General features: G+C 32.8%; 2 protein-coding genes across 2 annotated transcripts in view; one reads left to right on the top strand and one right to left on the bottom strand.

Moving 5' to 3' along the window:
- Positions 1-4,342: 4,342 nt before the first annotated feature.
- LOC129805425 (uncharacterized) lies at positions 4,343-5,959 on the bottom strand. Its single transcript, XM_055853312.1, has 2 exons — positions 5,656-5,959; positions 4,343-5,581 (listed from the first exon to the last, which is right to left on the bottom strand). The coding sequence occupies exons 1-2, from the start codon at positions 5,694-5,696 to the stop codon at positions 4,837-4,839; spliced, it is 786 nt and encodes a 261-aa protein (XP_055709287.1). The 5' UTR covers positions 5,697-5,959; the 3' UTR covers positions 4,343-4,836.
- An 822-nt stretch (positions 5,960-6,781) lies between these two features.
- Positions 6,782-22,990, top strand: part of LOC129805426 (lachesin-like) — a 117,220-nt gene continuing 101,011 nt past the window's right edge. Inside the window, exon 1 of the mRNA XM_055853314.1 lies at positions 6,782-7,757. Within this exon, the coding sequence (XP_055709289.1) occupies positions 7,661-7,757 (97 nt within the window). The 5' untranslated portion in view covers positions 6,782-7,660. The remainder of the gene's footprint in view (positions 7,758-22,990) is intronic.

The following is a 22,990-nucleotide window of genomic DNA, read 5'->3' on the forward strand; positions in this document are numbered from 1 at the left end:
ACACCAGGAGCGCCACAGTCGAAAACCAATTTCAATATCACATAACCTCAATTATCTCGACTGTCGCTGAACCGATTTTGATGATTACTTCAACATAATTGTAGAGGACATTTGTGTCTACATTTCGTCCATACATCATTTTCCACTCAGACTACGCTATCACTCCGATTTTGCCGTTTAAGTGTGAAAAAATTGATTTTTCCAATAATAACGCTTTGAAATCACTCAGATGCCAATTTGACTGCCTCTACTCCACCAAGGCACTTAAAATAGGGGTTTAAATGGAAAGTCCCGCAAAATGCAACAATTCTTTGATTTAGTTGAAGTTCAACAAATGACTACTTGGGGCACTCTGGATGAAAAAACGAGTTAAGAAACAAAAAACTTCGCTTATCTTGACTTCTGAGTAATCGATGAGATCATGTTCTATGGGAAAATTATAGAGAACATTCTGGTCTACATTTCACCCATATATTACTTTTGTGCCAGTTCATCCAAATCCTTGATATTTTGGTTTAAATACAAAATTTGTATAATTTCACGAATTTGATTCAAGATAACTGAATGGCGTCTCCCAACTTCAGCTCCAAATCGAATTTGCATGCACTCCGAGTTAGCTCACGTTAAGAATCTCACCTACATAAGCCGGTTAGGATTATCTGTCCCTTTTATTCATACATTCACACGCTTCCTCTCGCCTGATCGCTCAGTGCGAGGTGGCTTAGTGTGCGCATTGTGTGCATTGTGAGGTGTGTGTATTGCCGTCGGCAGTGCACGCAGCAATACCCGTCAAATCATTGCTCTACCTGCCGATTTTACTCGGAGGTTTTTTGAATTTTAACGGTATATTCTAGTACATTCAGAGAAAATCTGCAGATTCTCGGCAGAATTTCTCCCTAGAAAATCTGCATAACCTCCATTACTTCACAAAAATATTGTTGATTTATGAAGAAACTGTAGAAGTTATAAAGAAAATTGTATGCTCTGCTTAACAAGTATTACCGAGTACACATTTTAGATAAGTAAAAAAACTGCGAGCAAAAATACTAATTTCTTAAAAATCACCAATCGAATGATACAAAAACACGAAATTTTGGTCGACACTCTGTTTAAAGTTTTCACTTCACTTTTCTCTACTTGTAACACGGCGTCGCAGAATTCTTTATTTTATATAAACACCGTGATATCACTAAGAATAACTCTATAGAATTTTGCAAACTTCAGTGAAAAATTTTTCCATCTCTTCTGACACATCTTGTCTGGAAAGTCTGGAATGTAGAAAAAATCTACAGAATATCTACAGAAATTCATCAGAGATTCGTCATAAATCTGCCGAAATATTCTGACGAATTTTGTCCCAAGCCCAAATAAAATTCGTAAGAATATCTACAGAATTTATCTGCAGATATTCTGTAGAGGTGTAGATTTTCTCTACAGAAATCTTAAAGATATCTGCAGATATTATTTGACGGGTATCCACCCATTCCATGCAACTGCCGAGAGGCAACTAAGGAAAAATGAAACAAGTAGGGAGAAGCGGGAAACGGCGGAAAGGCAATTTTGCACGGGAAAAGAATTGTCAAATCTCGAAGGTCGATACGCCGACAGGTGGTGGCGTCTCGAGTTATACCATGGGATGACTATCTCTTTCTAGACTGTGATCAAATTCAATATAAATAATTTCTATTGTAAGTCATTTTAAATTACCGAGTTCTGATGTTTTACCAAATTAGTATGGTATGTTGACGATGTAGACTTATCACATGCATCTTGTTAAAAATTTCGCGCTATATTATGATAAGTCGAGATACATTACAGATTTTTCAGACTTTGTTAAATTTCCCAAAGACACTAATAAATGGACATTTTTTTTACGTTTTCCACTAAAACTACAATCGTGGAACATGTTTCATGTAGAAGCACTTACATTTTTCTACGATATAATGCAAAAAGTAGAGGTATACTAATTGCACTAAAATTTTTATAGCTTAATATTGTATCTCAAACTTTAAACCTCTCTCCTGAAAAGTTGCATTTTAGACTTACAATAGTCTTCTTTGGAACCGACGAAATTTGGTCAAAACTGGAGCGATAATTAATGAAGTTCACCACTAATTTTTTAATAAAAACCTAATGAAAATTTAAAAATATATATTTTTTATATGCGGTCGTCCTTATTCAAAATAACACATTAGAAGTGATTTGTTATGCTCACATATTGTTTTTGAAAAAAAAATAAATAAAAGACATTAGAAAACGCATTTATCAAGCGAATAGGGTCATGTTTGCACTCGTTGGAAAGGTCTTGGAATTTCCTATAAAACTGAACTGGTTTCAATCGATTTTGAATCGGTAATGAACCGGTTCATAGTCGATAACTAATTTTTATCTGAAAATCAATTCTATTGCTTTTAAAACAATTTTGGGGGATCTTTTGAGAGATTTATAAATTGATTCAAATCGGTGAGAACCGGTAAATGGTAAATGATGCGAAAGTACTTTTGAGGTATAGCATCTAAGTTACGAGTTCGAGCATTTCGCAAAGCCTGGGACGCTTTGCCACCCCTTCTTTTGGGGATAGAAATTGCAATACTCATACCTAATATTTTTAAGTAGAGTGAAAATTATCATTCATTAGTATTGTCAGAAAAATGACTTAATCCTCTATCTATCAGGTATGACCGTCTTAAGACGGTCTTCACAAAATTCACATTTACTACGATTACAAGGTTTTTATTTATTTAAAAGGTTTAAAAGTGCTATAGTGTCTTCGGTAATAGTCTTACTAACTTCTTTTGAAAGTTTGAACTCATTTTGACTCTTCGTTTAGTTGCTATCCCTAATTTTGTTTGATAGGATTTAAAGTTATCTGACTAAAATAAATTTAATTTTTACTGAAAAATATGTCGTTCTACTTTGTGTGTTTTATCTAAAAATTTTGGAAAAAGTTAATATGTAAATTTTAGATGCAAAAAGAGTTTCAAAAGAGTTTTGTATTTTCTCACCTATCGCTTAAACTAAAAGAGATAATGAAGAATGGATGGTTTTTCGACTTTTTGGATCAAAATTATCCTAGGAAACATTTTCTAACAAGTTTTCTAACAATTTTTTTGCGCATATTAAGAAAATACTGTTAGAGGGTTAAATTTTTGGGCTATTTTTGTCCTTATCGTTCATAGAGACAAAATATTCACTGAATCAGACTCTGGATGTTTTGATGTTTATCAGTTTCATTTTTATTGTTAATTGTCGGTCAGTAAAAAGGGTAAAAAGTGTATCGTCCTTAAAGGGTTAAGAAAGTAAAAGTGTGTCTGTCTGGGTTCGAAAATTGTTATATTCATATTCAAGGACCCTTCAGATCAAGATCCAAGAACCATTCTTGGAACCACTTGCTATAAGAGTTCTATTAATTCACAATTTACACACTATACATACTTCCGAAAGCAATATAATCTCTTTTCGTGAGCTTTGTTCCTCTATTGTTAAATTGTAAGGGGAAGGATTACAGAAGAATCGAAGTTGCTATCCCTATCTGGCTTCTAATTCCATTACAAAATCATTTCAAAATGAACTAAAGAAATAAAAATTAAGAATTTTTAAATCAAATTAAAAAAATGCTTTTCATACTATAGTAAAGAGTAAATAAAAGAAAACAAAAATTTAAATTAATAAATTACTTTAAAATATATATATGTAAAGTAAAGACTATACGGTTAGAAATAAAGACTTGGGACCCCCCTTAGGATCTTGGAATTTTATAATTTGACTCAAGAAAGAGCAATTTAATAAGACTTACATTTTCTTCGCCCTCCTCTCCATTTTCTTTGAAAAAGATATTTTTTGGGATTGCTTGAAACGCGCCATTCATCGTTTTCTTTTATTTTGGTAAAGTTTGGCGACCATTTCGTCTGTAATTAAAATACCGTTGAATCATTCCTAAATAAAAGCTCTTGACAACGTATTTTACAACCGTTTGCGGCAAGTTAGGCTTGATTGCAAAGGTGTTAGAATTCATGAAAAGCGTGAATCCCGTTTTAAACTGATTTAAATTACTTATGCTATTTTGGATAATTTTTCGTATAATTAATAAATCGGTTCGAATAGGTTGCGGACTATTAAGCTTATAAACAGTTTGCTCAATGAAAAGAATTTTGCAACATTAGCACTCGCTTTTATTTTAAAATTTTAATACTTTTAAATTTTGTTGAAAAATTCTGACTTTAAAGTCACTGTTATTTTCTATCAGAAAGAAATATTATGGAAAACATAGAAAATTTCACTTTCTTCAGGAAACAGCGATGAGAATTATTTCGTGTATTTAAAACACACTTTCTTACCATATACTTTTTTATTACGTTTTAAACACTTAATAAATATACATATTTCTATATAGAGAATTTTACTACTGATATGAGGAATTATTTTATCATTACAAATTGAACTAAAAACATAATGCTTATACCATTTTTACGGAGTAAACTAAAGGCCCCTTAAATTCTAATGATGTATCTGATACAGGGATATGTCTTAAGGCAAACTTAAAACAGGAGTTTTATAGATGTTACGATTTTACAATGAATGATGGATGTTAGCCCAAGTAAATTCACATAAGTCATCAGGCAGGCACTTCACTCTCATTGCTATGGATGGAGAGGCTTTCGATCGATCGTTTTCAACATGATAAGGGTAGTGTTTGGGGTAGTAGCGTAAATTCGATAGTAAGTTAAAAATAATGTCTTAGGAGACATAAAGCTTCAAAATAATGTATGAATCTACCCTTATTCTCGATGATCGATATGAGGCTGGATGATGTTGGATGGGATTTTAAAGTTACAGTCAGCTTTCGACATCATTGGAACCGTATTCAAAGTGGCCAGTTTCATTGAGCACTCGGTTCTTGAGTTGTTCAATCTGGAAGAGCAAATCCCTAGTTTCCTGGTCCAAAGAGTCCTCTGACTTTAGGTCTTGGTCATCATCCTGATCCCATTCTAAGGATTCTGGAGTTGATATATGGGACCATGTATTTGTGGCAGAATGAATGCTACGGTTCTTGGAACCATTAAATCTCGATGATACCCTAATGTTTTTGCATGATTTTTGATTTGGTTGCTTTCTATTGGAATTCCCGGATGACGAAGTGTGTTCTTCGTCACTGGACAATTCCTCCATTGCGCCATTTTCTGGAAGACTTGTCCATGGATTGTGACGATTGTTTGTCGCATATTCATGTTCCCATTCGAGGTCCAAAGATGACCCACCAGGGGATGAATTTAGGCTGACATAGAGATCTGGACGAAATCCAGGTACTCCAGATCGAGATGATAAAAGCAGAGAATGGGCATCGAGACACTGAAGTTGAATATTTGTGAAGTTTTTTGGTTGATTGCTTGGCCCATCCTCTCGATTGAGTAACTTGTAGTTATTGGACGTATCTCCCTGCTGCTGCTGTTGCTTCATGAATTTTTCCATGAATTTTGAGTGCTTCCTCTGTTTGAATTTTAATATATTGAAAATATGCCCATCTTTAGATTTATTCTCCTCCACTAGATTCTCCTCCAATCCATTTTCATTGACATTTCGACTGGAAGAGAAAGGTGCGGTGTTGAAAATGTAAAATCTAATTTTTTTTTGCATTGTAAGTGATAAAATACTCACCCCCTATAGCTAAAGCGGCATCGTCCAAAACATGAACCCATCACTTGAGGAAGATTATTGTCGATTTTGTGAGGTGACTAATTCACTCATTGTGTGATTCACTTCCGGAAAAGTACAACATTTGGGCCAATTGATATAGAAGACACTGGGTATTGTGAGCGAACTAGCGGTTTGCTCTTTTAAACATGGTTGTTGTTTATGAAGGATTACAAATACAGGGAGCAGTGATGATATTGCGGATTAACAAAAGGCCATGAGATAATAAAAATTTCAGAGTTTTGACAAAAATCAGCTGATGCCAGGACTCTACACGAAGGGTACAACATGTAAAAGAAGGGGTGGAAGCACATGCGCAGTTTGACCTTTACATAGGGGTATATATAGTAGGGCTTCTCATAAGATTTAGTTAAATGCGATATAGGGGTTAAAATTTAATTGTTTCATTTAGGATTTACAAGATCCCAAATGAATCCGGAATTTTGGATACCATTTGACTCCTGAACAAGTAGGGGGATGTAAAAATATTTAGGGGGTATAACGGGTAGATTAACGGTTAGTAGTAAGGACATCTTGAAACAATATACCAGTTGTTTCTTACGCCATCTGGTAGTCGGATCCTCAAATAGTCATATAACTACTAACAAATACATATAGGCAAGGTCCTTCGTATATGAATATGCTCCCACCACCCACTTCCCATACAAGAACCGTATGGTTGGGATTGGCTGAAAAGGCAACGGCATTGAGAGAGAAAATTCCCACGGCGTCCAAGAAAAAAGGAAACAATAGAAGACTAGAAGTTGAGGGTGGGGAAATAGTCTCACCGAGAGTGTCTCATGAAGCCCTCCTTTTTGGCCAAAGAATCGCGCAGGAGTATTCCGGAGAGATGTTTTTCCCAACAATATATATTTAACAAAAAAAAAAAAAAGAAAACACACACGGTAAGAGAGTGTGTGAAAATGAGAGAGAAGGTATTTGGGAAAAATTTTTTTTTAGAGAGACATCGAGAGAGAGAGTATTTTGAGAAGAATTTTCCATGCGTTCATCTCCAAATCCAAAGAGAGAGAGATATTGGAGATTTATAAATGTGTATAAAATACTACAAAGTACGGGCAATACTCATCATTTTAATCTTTTTACTGGTGTCTACTGGCCAAAGTCAGGCTATCCCAAAAGGGGCGCCTTTTCCTCCCCACAAATACATGGCTGAAGCAAGTGCAAGTTCCTCTGTTGAACTACCAAGGCACATTTCCCACTCACCGTGTGGTCCTGAGATGAAACGGTGGAAAATACATCTCAGTGCCGTTCTGGCTGCGGCGTGATTTAGTCATTTTGGCGGAGGGTCTCGCATCTCGGCAAAATCTGTAAATACTGGTTGGTTAGATCACATTCTCCAATATAACCAGTGTTCGATGTCAACGTGCATCTGCATCCGGAAGTTGTGATTTCCATTTTCAAATGAGACAACGTGTTTAATTTTTTTTGTTGCCATCATTGGGCGATATTGAGGAAGCATTAATGCTATTTTCCTGCTCTATCGCATACCACATAAATAACCGAGCAATTTTGGAAATTTGCAACTGTGGGTGGGTTGGTGTAAATTGCAGGAAGGAAGGAAGTGTTTTTGGTGTGTAAGCGTGAGTGCGTACATCAATCGTTGTCACACACTAAAGGGGGAGAGAATAGGGCTCAATCCCTAGTGAATGGATTTGAAAATCATCAACCTTTGCAGAATAGACACTTGTTCAAAATTCTAACTTCCCTCCGGTTCACGTGGATTGTGTAATACCCACCGGATATTGTTTATATACAACCACGAAGAATTAGGCTCACAATAGGGACTAAAGTATTCTGAGAGAGAGACTTCTAGTTCCCCAAAAACTCATAACCACGTGCGTGATTGTGTGACTATAAGTGGTGTGCTGTGCTCAGGAAGTGTAAGGACGACAAAATCCGAAAGGATTGCTGTTGTATAGTTCGAGATTGCTTTGAAAAGTATTGCGGGATGGCCCCCTTTGGTGTCACGGGGGCCCTCCTCATTCTGCTCCTGATAGCATCTGCAACCTGTGCACCATCCTCATCAAGTGTCCTATCGCCCAATGGTAAGTGTCTCGTTAGATATCGATGTATTAAATTTATCTGACCCCTGGGACATGATTTTCCACATGAATGCCAATGGCAGGAAAATACAGTCCCCATCAGACTTATTATTGTGTCATGGTCAGGTGATTTTGTTATCACTAGTGCTTGGGCTTAATTCAAGCGAAGTACCATTGAATATCCAATACAGGAGGGGGTCAAAATGGTCCAACACCCCAACAGGATTTATGGGAATTGATCTTAATAGCGAACTCCAATTTGGAGTTAATTAATTTAATTGAGGTTTCTTGATGGAAATGGCTGAGATTGCAGACTTTTAGAATCAAAGTCAGGCATCAACATTTTGAGAATCCTATCCCCAAAAATACCACATAATTGCCACGAAAATCATCAACAGCTCCTCCCAACAAATTGCACTTTTGTCCCAAGACATTCCAAAAAGGGTGGAATTTAGCTTGAATTTAAAATTGCCAAGAAAAAGAACAAGAATAAAATGCCGCAACTGGCTTTGATACGATAGCAAGATATACACAGTAAAAAAATGTCCCGTGAAAATAGTTGATTCATTTTTGCATTGAGTTCAATGAACGCTGCAATGTTACTCAAAAATATGTTTCAAATTATAATGTGTAAACTATGAAGTGTAATGTTTTTTTGTGTAAAAATTGTGTGTATATCTACCAACATGTGTAATTTTTATATATATATTTTAACATGATTCATACATTTGATATTAGTGTAATAGTCCACAGAAATTACACATGTTTGTAAATTTAAACTAATAATCTTGCATTAATTTGTATGCTCTGTTTTTACAATTAAGGTAAATAAAATTAGTTATCATTACGGCGTTATCACACTTGCACATTAAAATTTTAATGTGATTCAAATTAATTGTCGCTTGTGAGCGTCCAAATATGTTATTTTGTGTCTTTGAGTCACTTAATATTTGGGGTTTTTTTCTATTTATTGCTAAAGAAGTGGACTTGGCCTGCAAAAATTAGTTTAAATTTACCTAAAGCATAAATATTTTTCACATTAAAAAATTAAAGAGAAAATCGCATTAATTTTTCGCATTAATGCTATAAATCAATTTATATCAAATTTTGCGGGCCAAGTCTACCTTTTATCAACAAATAGATCAAATTTTGAATATAAAATGATTCAAACGCACAAATTACACATTTGGACTCTCATCAGCAACAATTAATGTGAATCATATTTAAATTTCAATGTGCAAGTGTGATAACACAGTTAAATGGGTATAAATAAATATCTTTTTATTAATTGAATAATTTATTAAAGACTGGTTTTACAAATATGTGTTTAAATTAAAAATGTGTAATCCATTCAGAATAATGACATATTGTTTAAAAAAATAGAGTATATTTATTAAAATGTGTAATTTTTATAAAAGTACGTTTTGTACATTTTTTGTACACAATTTATATTGTTAACTAAATGTGTAATATGTGACTTGAAATGTGTAAAGCCGTCTACACACTAAGAACAATGAAAAAATCTTTTTTAAAGAAAATTTTCCTTATCATTGTAGGGTCAAATTTTTTTTAAAAGCGTAATTTTTTACAAAAATTGCTTTTAGAGTGTGTAGACGCCATAAAGTAAAATACACAAAAATTACACATGTGAACTCTACAGCAATTAATGAATTAATTACTTAATACATTCATTACTTAATTTGTATAATTCTCAACAATTTTTTACTGTGTAGTCTCTTAGCTATTTTAGGATGTAACTCAACCTCTGAAGTTTTAGCCAACATCCATGTAGATAGAATCGTCTCGCTCCTTTAATCTTATGTACATCTATTTGAAGTGTAATTGATATTTAAAATTCACATTATGTGTCCAAAAGCCTGAACAGCTGGATATTATAATAGGTCGCGGAGAAAAAAGGTTCTCTAACAAAAAAAAAAAACCAGCCCAAGATCTCTAAAGACAAAAATATCCATTGACTTACTCACTCTCTCAGTGTGATTTACAGGGCGTGAATGGAACCTTTTCCCTGGGAAGTGCCAAGAAGTGGATCTTTTATCACAAATGTTTTGAAACACAATATCTCTGTCAAACACTCAATAAGCATACAATAGTTATTAAAATCACTGTAAATCAACAAGGTCGTAAATTGTGCAATTAGTCGGTATCATTGCTATGACACATGGTATATGAGCTGTGACACATGATATTATTAACTTCCGAACCCCTATGCTCTTCACCGTATAATTTTATGAAATATGCCTGCCGTTTTCATCTGAAAAATTATATCCATCCAGTTGAATTTGCCGAATCAGGAGCCAAAAAACATACCCTACCCACAATATTGTGCCATGGGAAATTATCACTAAGGAAGATGGTGTGAAAAATTAAATAATGTAAAATATTGCGGTCTATGTGATGAGTTGGTAAATTTGTACAGCACGTACCCAAAATATTAACAGTAAAATTTATCAATGTACCAGCATAATTCAACATAATTCGTCATGAATTTTGAGAGGCTAGGGACCGAGATTATGAAAGAATGATATGAAATAGGTATTCATGGTATTCGTGGTAAAAATTCTTAGTCTGTTTTGCTTTATATTGCTTAGAGAACTGGTTGTTATACAATATAACAGATCTCATTAGCATTGATACTATCGGTTCATATTTAATATACTGCAATTTAAATTGTGTAAATTCATATCAATTTAAATGTGTATTAAAAAAATGTAAAAATGCAAGGGTACACCCTTTAAGGACGAGAAGTTCAGAAATTAGAGGTCGAAAAAAATATTTCTTTTATTACTTTTTATAGCTAAACGCAACTTTAAATCGCCGCGCCGTAGAAAAAAAAATATTTTTGGGTTACCGGTGATCCAAGGGTTAAAGCCAAAATTTAATTTACTTACAATAAATAATTAAATTAGTCAATACAAAAACCACAGATTAAAAAATACAGCAACATAAACGTTAAATACGTTTGAACTTATTATACTTATACGTTTGATTAAATCTTTGATTATTTAAACAAATCTGACAAAAAAACTAATCGAGTTATTTCAATAAAGTCTATATTAGTTGGTACAGTTAAGTGTTATACAAAATTTCAAGATAACTTTCCGGGTTTTGGAAATAATACTTAAAGTCAAAACACAAAAAAGTGTCTCAAACATGCAGGACCTCCCCTATCCACCATTTATATTTAGAATTTGTTAAATTGGATTCTACATATTGTGAGCAATTTTCGTTAAAAAATATATTTTTAAGGGAATTTTGACACTTTTCTTTCCATAGTAGATTACATTAAAAAAAATCAAATTTTGAAAGACATGTTGCCAGTAATTAGGGGGTGCCTTCGGGCGATTCAAGCTTCGAACAACTCGTTCTTTTGTTTTTAATGGATTTGGCTCATGGCTCTTTACAGGAAATTTGAAGATTTGGATCAGATAATGAAATATAATATTATAATTTGTCAACAAAATAAAACATATTTAAAAAAAAAAATGAGTTGTTCGAATTTTAAGTCATCATCGTCAAAATATAGCGCACTTTCCCCTAGAGGCATAAAATAACAATTTATGGAAAGTGAAAATTTTTCAAAAATATTGAATTTCAATTATATGATGTTTTAAGTTTATTTGAAGAATATTTTTATACGTCAAAACGTTGAAATAAAATATCCCAATTGGAGTTCAATTCCATCGCAGTAAAAAATCTTTAAAAATTTGCTAGTGGCAGCTGATTTGTGCGACTAGGCTACTAGGAACATAGTGCTACTAGGCAATCTTTTTTTGATATTTAAGTCAGTAAAAAATAGTAATTGTTAAAAAAAATATGAATAAGAAATTGGAACATTAGGCAGGGAATCAGTTTTTTGTTTAAAATAAACATATTATATGACGGGCATACTTCTTCCCAGGTTGTCATTTCTAATTACCTTCACTAAGAGAAATCCGAGAAAGTTAAAATAACATTCCGGAAATGTTAATTTTACCCTGCAGTCTTGATCCGAAATCGGTGTAAATATTACGCTTTTTGGGTGTATTATGGGTTAAAGTTACCCTTTTCCATGTTAATTTTACCCTTAAAAAGGTGTAAAATTAACATTAAAAAATGTTGATATATTTTTACACCTAAAAATTATTAAAGTTACGAGGAAAAAAAAGTTAATCGCACCCCATTTTTTCTCAGTGTTGTAGCGTTTTAACGATTTTTTTTAAGCTTAAAAAATCATTGTTGAACAATTATTATAAGTAAGATTAAATAAATTTTATTATGTTGGTTTTAATTGAGAAGAATACTGTTGATATTTGTATTATTATAAAATTTCCGATTATATACTTTTAGTTATTTTTTGAATAAATTTATTTAATTTTTACAAAAATATTTCTAGAATAGTAAGACGTTTCAATTTTTTTTTTAAAATTATAAATGGAGCTTTATTTTAGAATACTTTTGAAATCAAATACGAAATTTTATGAATGCTAAACAGTGTTATAAAGAAAGAAATAAGTTTATAGCCCTAAAATACACGCTTGAAATTAAAATTCAAAATAATATTTATCTCAAGTCAACGTTGATTTTTTTTAATAGATAAATATTATTAGTTTAAGAGGGTTTAACAGGCATTTAAACATACTTAAACACATCCGTCTGATTAATTTATTATCCAAAATTACACAGATTGAAGCGCAACATCCAAAAATAAGGCGTTAGAGCTGAGACTATCATAAATCTATCGCGCTGAAATGGTCTTTATTTCAAAAATTCCTCCACCTCTGACCTTTGGGGATGCCAACATTGGTGCTCAAACGACAGTGAGGTGACGAAAGAAGCACATCCTGAAATATGGCATAAGGAAAACAAATAGATGTAAAAATATACAGATTTTCAAAACTGTTCGGAGATCGTAACAAAGATGACAGGTGTAGCATTTCCAAAATGAACGATGGGTGGAATGGGGAAAAGAAAACATTGAGATACATGTGAAACTTTTCAAAAAGCCTAATAATATATTTGAAAAAGTATTTTAAATATAGGGACATGGAAGATGTATCAACCCTTTGTTGTTTAAATTTAGAATTTACTATACACACCAACATCCAATATATGGCTATGCCTTGGAAGAATAAATTCCCCCGGAAGTTTTGTCTCTTATCGTCCACACCCACTCAACTTTGGTGGAAAATTCAATGGATTATCAAAATATTGTATTATAATTTTGTATGCACTAAGGATGTTTTATAAAACGATTTACTTGTTTGTTAAACATTCTCATGAAAATAAACAAGACTTCAAACTCTCTTTGAGGTAGACCAGTCTAATTATGTGTTTGGATGGATTCTGCGTACGCTCACATTATGCTTTATTTATAACATCCTCGTTCTTATTTTCAATTCTTATTTGTTTGTTTGGCTTTATGTAACTCCACTGTTGAAATGTGGAATAGTCTAGCAATTTCCTAAATAATCTAATGATTAAAGAAAATTTATTTGACGGAAAATGCACTTTTCTCACGATTCAAACAAGAAATTCTATAACTTTTCACATGCATTTATGAATATTTTTGTCTATGCCATTTAATATTAACAAATTCTCATATGGTCTGAAATACACAAGGTGAATATTATAATTTATTTGTCTGAAAGTCTCAATGAACATTGCTATTCATGCTGAGTGTGAATATAGATAATTTTCAACCCTTTGGGTAAATTCACATACACACACGTTATATCTCCAAAACTAACCCCAGTTGAATCACTTTGATATACGAAATGTCCAAGTTTTAATTGTATTTAATAGAAACTTAACTCAATTGGGCTTTATCACTTGAATACAAAATAATGAGAAAATCCTGTATCATACATTCACTAGAGAGTGTCCTATTTCCCTAATTAACTTTTAGTTATTGGCCCATTTCCGGTAATAGCAAAATCAGTGGCATATCAACAGTACTAAATATTTTGAAAATATGCTGTGTTAAAAGAACCCCGTCAATAGCACAAAAACATTTAATTAGTTTACAAATTAATCAATGAACCGTACACTAAAATGATATGAAACATACTTCATTGTCAGGGTGCGAAATGCATAAAATGTAAATATCACGATAACGTTTGTAAAAAGGCATGACAAAGCATGCCAGTTTTGCAGAATGCTCGAACTCATGACTTATGTGCTATAGGGGAAAGTGCCCATGCTTTGTACGATCCCCTAAAATTATGTGAGTTATCGAACTCGGGAAAGTACTCATTTTTTAAAATATATTGCGGAGTCGTGTTTATTCAGAAACATATAACAAATTTAGTTATTACGAAGCTCGGGACACTGCGAAGCATAGACACTACCCTCTACCTTAAAAGTTTTGTCTTTGCCTAAATTAATAAAATTATGTAGGGTGGGGTCATCAGTGGTGGAAGTCACACAGTTATGAACGGCTTGCAAAAATCTAGAGTTTTTACGGTTCTTACCTATAAAACCGATTTCGAAAATTCATAAAATTGTTATTTAATTTAATGATTTTTCGAAATCTGTTTTATGTAAGAACTTAAGATTTTTGCACGCTGTTCATAAGTGTATAACATCTGTAAGTGATGACTTCACCCTACTGATTCAATTATTTAAGGAAACCATTGTGCTTTCGTGTCGAGGCACTTCGTATTTGCTTTATAATATGCGATTAACACAAATCCCAACCGATTTATAAATTTCACAAAAGATCGTTCAAAGTAGCAAAAATTATTTGTTTATAATTTATTGGAATTGCAACAGCTTTGAATTTATCAGGGATTCTAGTACCTTTCCAACTACGCCAAATTTTCCTAAATTGGATGAGAAATACGCTCACTAGAGTCTTTTTAATATTTGACCATGAAAAATCTTTATTAGGAATGATTTTAGACCATTTTATTAACTGTACATAATGTCTGTAATAAAAGTAAAAGTTGTTTATTATCTATGTTTACTTTATATCAATTTTTAAAATATAAAAAATGAATAGTATTATTGTCATTAATAATAATAATGCTGGCACAACATTCTATGAAGGAACTAGGTCTTCTCGTAAGGGGATTTCTAGACACGTATTATTATTTTTTCTTAGACGGGATGACAATGTTTGTCTTATATCCTGTATAACAAAGTGCAGTGAAGCTCACTCGATGCAATTCGACCACCTTTAACGCCAGAAAAATTCCTGTTGACCGAAAGGGGATTCGAACCTGGGACACTTGCATCCCTTGCATCATAGAGCAAGTGCTCTACAACTTGACCCATTGAGTGCAATATGAAAATTGCTTGGGTAATATTTCGGCCACTGTGAGTGGAATTTCGGCAGCTTTGTTTTTCGCTACCATGTGTGAAACAACAGATAGAAAATTTCAAAGCGTCATACGGAATGTTAATTTAACCCATTTTATATGATCCGCGAGTCCTGAGATGTTCTGTTCACAAAAATTCAACGATTTTTATGTCGTTACATTCCGAAAGAGATGACAAAGCGTCCCAGCTTCCCTCGGAGTGCTCGAGCTCACGAGAAGGAGCTATCCATATGTTTTTTTTTGGATATATACCGCTTTACTACCGATTAAATTAATTGATAAATTAAAAAAAAAACATTCTGAAATAAGAAACTGCTTAAGAAAAGTAGATTTTAAAATATATAAGCACGAGTAATAAGTATTCGAACAAATGAAAAAGTGATACTTGAAAAGTAAACCATTTACGAATATATTACCGATATTACCGATTCACTACTGTTTAAGTCCGATACATACACGTTAATAATTTCAAGGTCTTTTAAAAAATCCAAATTTAAGCAAATCTTTTGAGAAATAGTCCCACCAAAATGGTTAAACTTTGATCTTCGAAAATTCGATATCGAAATAGTTTTGGAATATAGGTGTCCAAGGATGAAATATTCGCCTTGACTACCTCTAAAACATATCTGAAAATGAAAAAAAAATTTAGGAGCTGTTTTCGAAAAAAAACCAAAAATACGTTTTGGGAAGGGAAGAAGCGGATGGGGGGAAGATTAAAAAAAAGATTAAAAAAAAAAGTACAAGGCACTTGCTTGAGATTGTCCTAGATTATATTGTCTTATGGGGGGGGGGGGGAATTTGTCGTCGAAAACTGGAAGTCGAAATCTCTTACCGTTTGGCCTTTAGCTGTGTCACAATTAAAGATTAAATATTTAAAGGAAAAAAAGTTCATAGACTATTCAAAGATTAAATCCATAATTATAATTTATTTAATTGTGTGGTCGAAGTTACACTCAAAGTGGCCGAAATTCGAAGCTGGCCGAAAATTTGCACATTTACCCTATAGTGAACAAATTGAATGAAAGAATGTATTTTATTATCTATATCATCTTTAGATACGATTTGTTTAATGTTTAATTGCTTGATACAGATCAAAAACTATAATAACCGATCCGAATTGCACTTGTCACAACCGGGTTAGAAACGCGTTTTTTAACTTTTGTAAAAACCATTTTCCTTGTAATCTTTAACCTTCTTTAATCTTTTCACCCAACCACCAAACTCTATTCAAATACGCTTTTTTTTGTGTAATATAAAAAAGCGTATAGACCGATTCATATGAGGGTCTACAGAAGACATCAAGACTCTATCACTAAGCGTTTGGTCTCAATTTCTTCTAGATGACGCACGAAGAAATAGTGACGTAATTCTTCCAAAATCTTTTTTTTTGGATAAATCTGGCAAAATAAAATAAAAAGAAGAGGAAAGTGTAATTTTTGATATAGGCATAGGGTAAAGTGATATTTTAGGAATTAGTGTTACAAGTTGGACAATTCGCCTGTACAAGTTGAACATGGCTTTTTTCTTGATAAATACAGTACAAAATTTGTTTTTAAGCACAAGGAACCAAATTATAAAACTAAAGCATTAAAAACATATAAATAAAAATGAAGTACTAAATTTATCAAGACAAAAAGCCCTGTCCAAAATGAACCATTGTCCAACTTGTACCACTTTACCCTACTGAAAAATCGAAGAAATTTACAGGTATACGGCTCGCTTTTTGAGTTCGAGCAATATAGAATAGTATGTATTGCAGTGAATTTTGAGTGGTATGCTAATTACCAAATTGCAAAATAATTTGTTAAGTTTATAATATTGATTGTTTATCAAATATTATTCCTTTTGTTAAAAACATTAAATTTTATTGATGAGTACTTAATGCTATATAGTGCTTTATGTGTTAGTTACACAAGTGCATCAGTGCATTATAAAATGCAAGCACTATATTATTGTAGTTAATGTTAGAGTTCACATTCAGATAAAATTAACAAAAGATTTTAGTTTCCATGGGTTAATCCAGAATAATCAATAAAGGTATAATGATTTTATTTTTGAACAGTATATAAATTAACTATATCATTGAATTAATTTTTGAAAGCCCATTATCCCATTATGCATATTGATATTATATATCCTTGGCTTTTAATTTGAACATAAAAGAGATATTCACCATAAAATCTATAATTATATCATAATTAAATAAATATTTAATGGTAGGACAACTACAATAAAATTCTCTGGTCGTTACATTTTGTAAAATCACTGTTTTGCACATTTACTATAATAATTTTTTGTTTATCTTGTCTAATAAAGATAAGGCAAAACGTTTGAGCTTTTCAGGATGCTTTATTTCCTCTGTGGAGTTTGAGCAATAATAGTGAAATGAAATTAAATATACTCGATTTTGTAAATTTTTATTGAGGATTTTTTGATTTTTTGTGATTGTAAATTTGTATATACTAAAAGTGGATCAGAGCGAAAAATGTGAAGGGGTTACATTGTGTTATAAGAGCAGTGCAAGAACAACACATTTGATGGCTTCAGGGCATATGAGGTCCTTGACAGGGTATAAGATAGACAGTATCCCCCCACGATTCCTTCCAAAAGCCACGGATGCCCAAAATCATCCATTATTCCAACACCAAACGAACCACATAATGTTTATAATCGAGATTCGCCCCACACTAAAGACTGCCTGGAATTGAACAGATGTTACCTTAAATCAAAATGCGAATGCAAATCAGTAATTTTGCCGGAAGGGATGAAAATTTCAGTTTGGGTTGTATGTATGTTGGGGGGTTTATATGTGTGGCAAAATGAGATTTTCCATAATAAAGCCGAGGCGATAAATCATTGAAATGGTGTCTAATTTTTGGGTGGATGGTGGCGCGTCTAAAAACTTTTCGCGCAGACAAACTTTAATACGACAAATCGATATGGTGTGAATCTGGCTGTAGAATTGTTCTGCAAAATTGGAAGACAATCTATTGATTTCATTTTAGCCCATTTCCCTATCTATATGTATATCTAATTAAAATTCACTAGACAATTCACCGGTCCTTTTTGCACATTCCCATTTTCATGTGGCTGCGCCAACAAAACATATCTTCCAGTTGCTTGCATCTGGAGGGTTTGCACAGCCAGCAGGTGAAATAAATACAATTTTATTACAAACACATACAACTGAAGGCAAAAGTGGGTGGGAAAGGTGATATAAATTCAAGGGAAATTGTTAATCATATCAATGTTCTCGCTTTCATATGTCTCAAGTGCAATAAATTCTCCCAGGATGCTACTGAGTGAGTGAGGGAAACAACAAAATGACTGCAACTTATTTCACTGTAGACACTAAGGGAATACTTAGCGTTTTCAGCCCTCACGGTAACGTATGGTATTTCGGGACACTTTTTAGCACTTTCAAGTTTCAAACAGCTTAACGACTTCTCAAATAATTTATTTCTTTGTTGATACAAATATTTATTTTCCTTATGCTATCGAGAATAAGATTCTTATCGAAAAATGTTGAAAAATGCGTCATTTTTTATAAAAAATAGCAAAAAATGTAAAGAAGTAAGAGTGGTATATTTCGGGACAGTTGGGTATTTCGGGACAGACAAAAGTCGCTATTATGCAAATAAATTTCACCGAGCCTGATTTTTTACCTTTAAGTAGAAGGTCTAAACTTCACTTTTTCATAAGAATTTTGTTTAAATTTCACTTGTAAAGTGACTTAAATCGAAAAAAAAACTAAGCAATGTTTGTGTTGACATTTGCAAAATTGACCACACAATTCACGCGTATTTCACGCATTAAATTAAATAAAATTTCAGAAGTTTTATGTTTATCTGATACGTAAAGAGCTTAATATTTCATATAGAACTTAAAAATAATTAGAAAACAAATATTTATAGCATTTTTGATGTGTCCCAAAATGCTCATATTATGTCCCGAAAAGCACCTTGTCCAGAAATACCACAGGTTACCCTATATGTGCTTAGAAAGATGAAAAGTTTATCAGAATAATAGATAAATATTTTAAATGAGTTTTATTAAACCGAACCAATTTTATTTAGGTAGTAGTTTAAGAAACGAAAATTTGGCATTGACGGTAGCGTTTTCTAAATTCGAACGCTTGGGGGGAGACGCAAATGCTGTTTCTCACATCTCAAATTCGGACGGTATTTTCAAAAAAAAACAGCGGAATTTAAATCTGGAAAATAAAGAGATAAATATAAGTTTTGTTTTAGAAAAATCTTCATTGTGTCTTCCTTTACAAATTGTTCTTTAAAATGATCAACAGAATATAATCCGTTATTATATAAAAGAGTTTTGTAAAAAAAGTCGTCATATTTCTTAAGCATATGTTTTATGCTCTAGTGTTTTTCCTATGTACTTGTACGGTTCGTTCCGTATCAAAAGTTGTTACCTTTGCCAATACATATTCGATGGTATAGGTCTCATTCGCGGCGAAAGGTTGAACCATTTTACCTATTGTCCTTTGTTCAGAAATAATATATTCGTAATATTATGGTGTGAAAATTTACTTTGCCATTGAGTTACAAAAAAAAAAAGATTCAAAATTACGGACCTTTTCCCGAAGAATAAGGCGTTCTAAAAATGAAGCACTGTACTGTATAATAGGGGAGGGTGGGGCAGTTTCACCCCTAAATTGCAAAATGGATTTTGGGACCATTTTGCAAAAAGATGATAAACAGAAGTAAAACTTTGTATATTCTGTGAATTACAGTTGTGTTTAGGGTTAATAAAAATAATAACAATAATCCTTTAATTTCATTAGTTTATTGTGGGGAAATTCATTTCTCTTGAAAGGCAGAATGTGTGAAAGTCCCCCATTGCGGGACACTTTCAAGATAAATATGAGGCAATTTTTGAGAAAAATAAAACGTGTTTATAGGAAACTTGCGATACCAGAATTGATTAAAATTACTATTTTTAAGTCTTTTAAGACTCTAAAACCTAAAAATATAATCAAACAAGAACTTTATAACAGAATTTGAACACTAATTGATCATACAGAGAAAATAAAATATCGCTAGAGATTTCCAAGCCTATTTCTCATTAATTAAGCAGTTTTCTTTGAATTTTTATACGAATGAAATGTCTTTTGTAGTGCTAAGCTAATTCTGTACATTGTTGGGTCATTATATCTCTTTAGAACATGTCCTTTTTAGTATAACAGTTTTATAATAGTATTTTAAAGTCTTGAATTTTTATAATATTAAACAAAATTTACAATATCTTGTTGAAAACATTCTGAAAATATATTAAAACAATTAAATTCATCATTTTTAAGCACTTAAAAAACACTGAAAGATTATTTTTTTAAATTTTTATTATGAACTTTTAGGAAATACTACTTTCCATAATTTCGAACTTTATTGACAAAACAGCTACAAAACGTTTTCAATGATCATTTTAAGTAATTTTAATTTAAAAAGTAAATTGTTAGACACTGGAAACTTCTCAGTGTGCTTGCATGAAACTGCCCCTCACGCACTTTCGAAACTCAAATAAAAATTGTCAGAACCGTCTTAGATTACATTCAACGCTAAGTGCCTTATAATAATCATAAAACCACTGGTAATTTAATACAATTATGTTACTTCGATAGATAAGTTCAATAGTTCAGAAATTGTTGAAAATAAAACATTACAAAAAGTTTCATTTTGATGCAGTTTTATAAAATCAATTACAGAATTCAAACGCGAAGCGTCACGAAATTAATTATTTTTATGAATATGGATCTCAGTTAACTCTTCAATAACATAACGGTTCTATCCCATTCCTTTCAAAGGGATAAGAAGAATATGCAAAATTTGAAACTGCCCCGTCGATAAACTGCCCCACCCTCCCCTACAGCACATTTGGTAATGAAAAGTCAGCGAGCGAGCAGTATTATAATTCCTCGATCTTTTCAATCCCTAAATTTTCCACCTTCCACCCCCCGGAGACCACTTTTGTCAACAAATCTTCACGTTTCAGACGATTTCTGAGAAATCATGTTACGCTGTTTGTCTGTCTGTCTGTCCCGCCATTACCACGCCTAGAGGTCAAACGGTTAGAGATAGAGATTTATCCCCCATAAGTCGACTCTAAAAGACCATTCACATGCCACATATTTTCCCTCTACTCTTCTGCTACCCCTTCAAAACCATGTTTTTTGGGATTACTCGAAAACACGTCGTACGATTTTTTTTTCACTTTTGTGTATGTTTAGAAGTTGCCTAAGCCGACCTTGTGTCCATAAACGAAAATACCGTTGAATTATTCCTAATAACGGGGTTTCAATGTAAAAGTTTAAAAAGACTGTTGAGAGTGTATTTCTCACCCGAATGGGGTCATGTTTGGGTCGTTAGAAACGTCTCGGAATTTCTAACAAGACTCAACCGGTTCTAATCGGTTATGAACCAGTAATAAACCAATTCCTAACCGATGAGATTGTTTTAAATCAGAAAATCACTTGTATTGATCCTAAGCTATTTTTGGCGATCTTTTGTGTGATTCAAGCGTTTAAATAAATCGGTTGTGAACTGGTAAATAAAATCTCAGTCACGATTTCGAGCATTCCGCAAAGCTCCTGGACGTTTTCCCACTCTTATATCCAAACTTCTATTATATTTCCCTTAAGTTTATTTTATTTATGAATCGGTTCAAAAGGATTCAAATCAGTTGTGAATCGGTAAACTTAAGAAGAAATTTCCCGAGTGGGAAAAACTCTGTTAAATCCTTTCAATCGTGAACTTTGCTCTTTTATTCATGAATTGAACCAATAAAAAACTTTACTAATACTATTAATGATACGAAAACACTTGATTGTTTAATCTTACTAAAATAATTCTCAAAGACCTGTAGACATTTAATAAATTCCTTTTAAATATTATAAAGTTTATGAAATCAATTTTTTTCAGATTTTCCTAAAATTTTGTATTTTTGGAATAAAGAAGAAAAATTAAAAATAATAATTTTAAAATTTAAAGAATATGATATTTTCATGTTGTAAAATTTTATAAAATGAACAAGAATTCTCTGTAAGAATTAACAAAATGTGTACCTTGTCTTGCATGGGCGTTGTAAAGCAAAGCCTTTGAGGCATTGTGCCATGTACACCAAGTTGTGCAAATGCAGAGGTTTGCATTTTGAATGACTTTCAGATGCAAAATCTTGACCGTGCCATAACTACTTCGTCATAGGGAAAATTTCACCCTCATCCTCTAGTGCCAACACTTTTGGTCCGTAACATCGTCGTCAGGTATTTCAATTCCTTGCACCCCAAAGTTTCACTGTGCAATCATATTGAGATTTTACTGTACCCTAGCCCCCCCCATACACGAGGCGATTGTAACGGATATAGCGATTGTGCATTTCCACATTCTCTGGGTAACCATATTAACTGCAGCATTTGATATCCATAAACGTAACATGGAAGTCGCATATTTGTAATTTGCAAACTCAATATGACTCAATATCTCGGGGGAATTTTTGAATTTACACAGTACCATGGTACACAATTTGCAGAGCGTTCCTCAGCATCCTCAAAACCATACAGTGCAACTTGAACGGTTCTCTTATTGCCACCACTATGCATTTTCATATGCATCAAGGGTTTAGTGCATGGTCTTATGTAACTGGATGCCCAAAGTACAAGATTGGAGAGACCTAACAACTGCGGTTGGGGCATGATTTGTGTAAATTTCAAAAACGACCAAGAGAGAATATTCAAAGTACAAAAGAAAAAAAAATTCTTGGCACCACTCATTGTCAACAAATTCATTCTAAATTTGTTGGTAAACAGATGGCATGTCAGAGAGGAAGAGGCGTCACAAGACTGGAATACAGGGAGCACACGCCCAAAATAAATTTATTTTCGGACAATTACATTATTGTGACCGAATT

The sequence above is a fragment of the Phlebotomus papatasi genome, chromosome 3 (genome assembly GCF_024763615.1).
Source record: "Phlebotomus papatasi isolate M1 chromosome 3, Ppap_2.1, whole genome shotgun sequence".
Classification (NCBI taxonomy): Eukaryota; Metazoa; Arthropoda; class Insecta; order Diptera; family Psychodidae; genus Phlebotomus; species Phlebotomus papatasi.